Source organism: Gadus macrocephalus, chromosome 16 (assembly GCF_031168955.1).
Source record: "Gadus macrocephalus chromosome 16, ASM3116895v1".
Lineage (NCBI taxonomy): Eukaryota > Metazoa > Chordata > Actinopteri > Gadiformes > Gadidae > Gadus > Gadus macrocephalus.
The window spans coordinates 22645377-22646848 of NC_082397.1; the positions used below are offsets into that span (position 1 = coordinate 22645377).

Consider the following 1472-nt stretch of genomic DNA (forward strand, 5'->3'; position numbering starts at 1 on the left):
TGGAGCACTTTTAATTTCTTCCATAATCGGGACGTTAGGATCCTCAGCCATGCAGTCTACCGATGACTGCAGTCAAATGACTACCGCTTTGAACCACTTGGGGGCGGAGGTACGCTTCGAAGCAGCTCTGCAGGGCTCCCCCGAGGGCTTGTTGTATTTATCCTGGCACACAACAACTAAACGCTGTTTGTCGAGTGCAACAATAATCACACACACACACACACACACACACACACACACACACACACACACACACACACACACACACACACACACACACACACACACACACACACACACACACACACACACACACATACGTGCACGTGCGCACACGCACACACACACACACACACACACACACACTCACACACACACACACACACACACACACACACACACACACACACACACACACACACACACACACACACTACAGAACCAAGCCATTGAGAATGGGGGCTGGTTCTGCTGTTGCATAATTTCACCGGCTGCAGTACTTCACTTGGGGATGCCAAACTAAATACACAGAAAGACAGACAGACAGACAGACTGACAGACGATCAGAGACAGACAGACAGTGATAACACATTCAGAAATATATGAACATGTAATCCCCACACCTATGCAAACAATATGGACTTGGAAGTCATTTCAAGAATACAATCATCAATGCAGTTAAAACCAAAGGTACACGCTCTGTCGTTGGACTGGGTTTGATGCATGATGGGCTGGAGCAGTGAGAGAGTGGGAGAGGAAACAGACAGATCGACAGACAGACAGACAGACAGACAGACAGACAGACAGACAGACAGACAGACAGACAGACAGACAGACAGACAGACAGACAGACAGACAGACAGACAGACAGACAGACAGACAGACAGACAGACAGACAGACAGACAGACAGACAGACAGACAGACAGACAGACAGACAGACAGAAGCCCAGGAAGGGGCGGGGGAAGAAGACTCTTGTGAGAGAAGGGCGGATATGCTGGGTGTGCTTTTTGTTTTTCCTCTAAAAAAATTGACATCTTAAATTATTTGGATCAGCATTGAGTTTGTCGTACAGGCTATACACACGCAAGGGCTGGCATTCCAAGAGGAGACTGTTCACAAAAAGAGGAAGAAAATCAGCCCAAAATGAGGATCCATATTGGCAGCGTGCTCGTCTGCCTGCTCTTGAGTTTTGCAAGGAGTGGAGACACAGGTAAATATTCACATCTTTTTAAGGTTTTGTATTGCTTTTCAAAGTCATTTCCATAATGTAAAATACAATACGTAAGTGTGGATCTTTGTTTGTAACCGCACAAACAGTTGCATTGTGAGATGTTTAGTTGTACTGTTTCCTTGAGTTTTAAAGGCAAGGCAAGGCCACTTTATTTACAGAGCACTTTTCATACACAAGGCAGACTCAAAGTGCTTCACGTAAAAACAATGTCATACAATTAAATGAAATAATAAAATAGA

At 45.1% G+C, this 1472-nt stretch overlaps 1 protein-coding gene across 1 annotated transcript in view; it reads left to right on the forward strand.

Moving 5' to 3' along the window:
- The first annotated feature begins 625 nt into the window (after window positions 1-625).
- LOC132474028 (T-cell surface glycoprotein CD3 epsilon chain-like) overlaps window positions 626-1472 on the forward strand; it is a 2184-nt gene continuing 1337 nt past the window's right edge. The window contains exon 1 of the mRNA XM_060074433.1: window positions 626-1212. Within this exon, the coding sequence (XP_059930416.1) occupies window positions 1146-1212 (67 nt within the window). The 5' untranslated portion in view covers window positions 626-1145. The remainder of the gene's footprint in view (window positions 1213-1472) is intronic.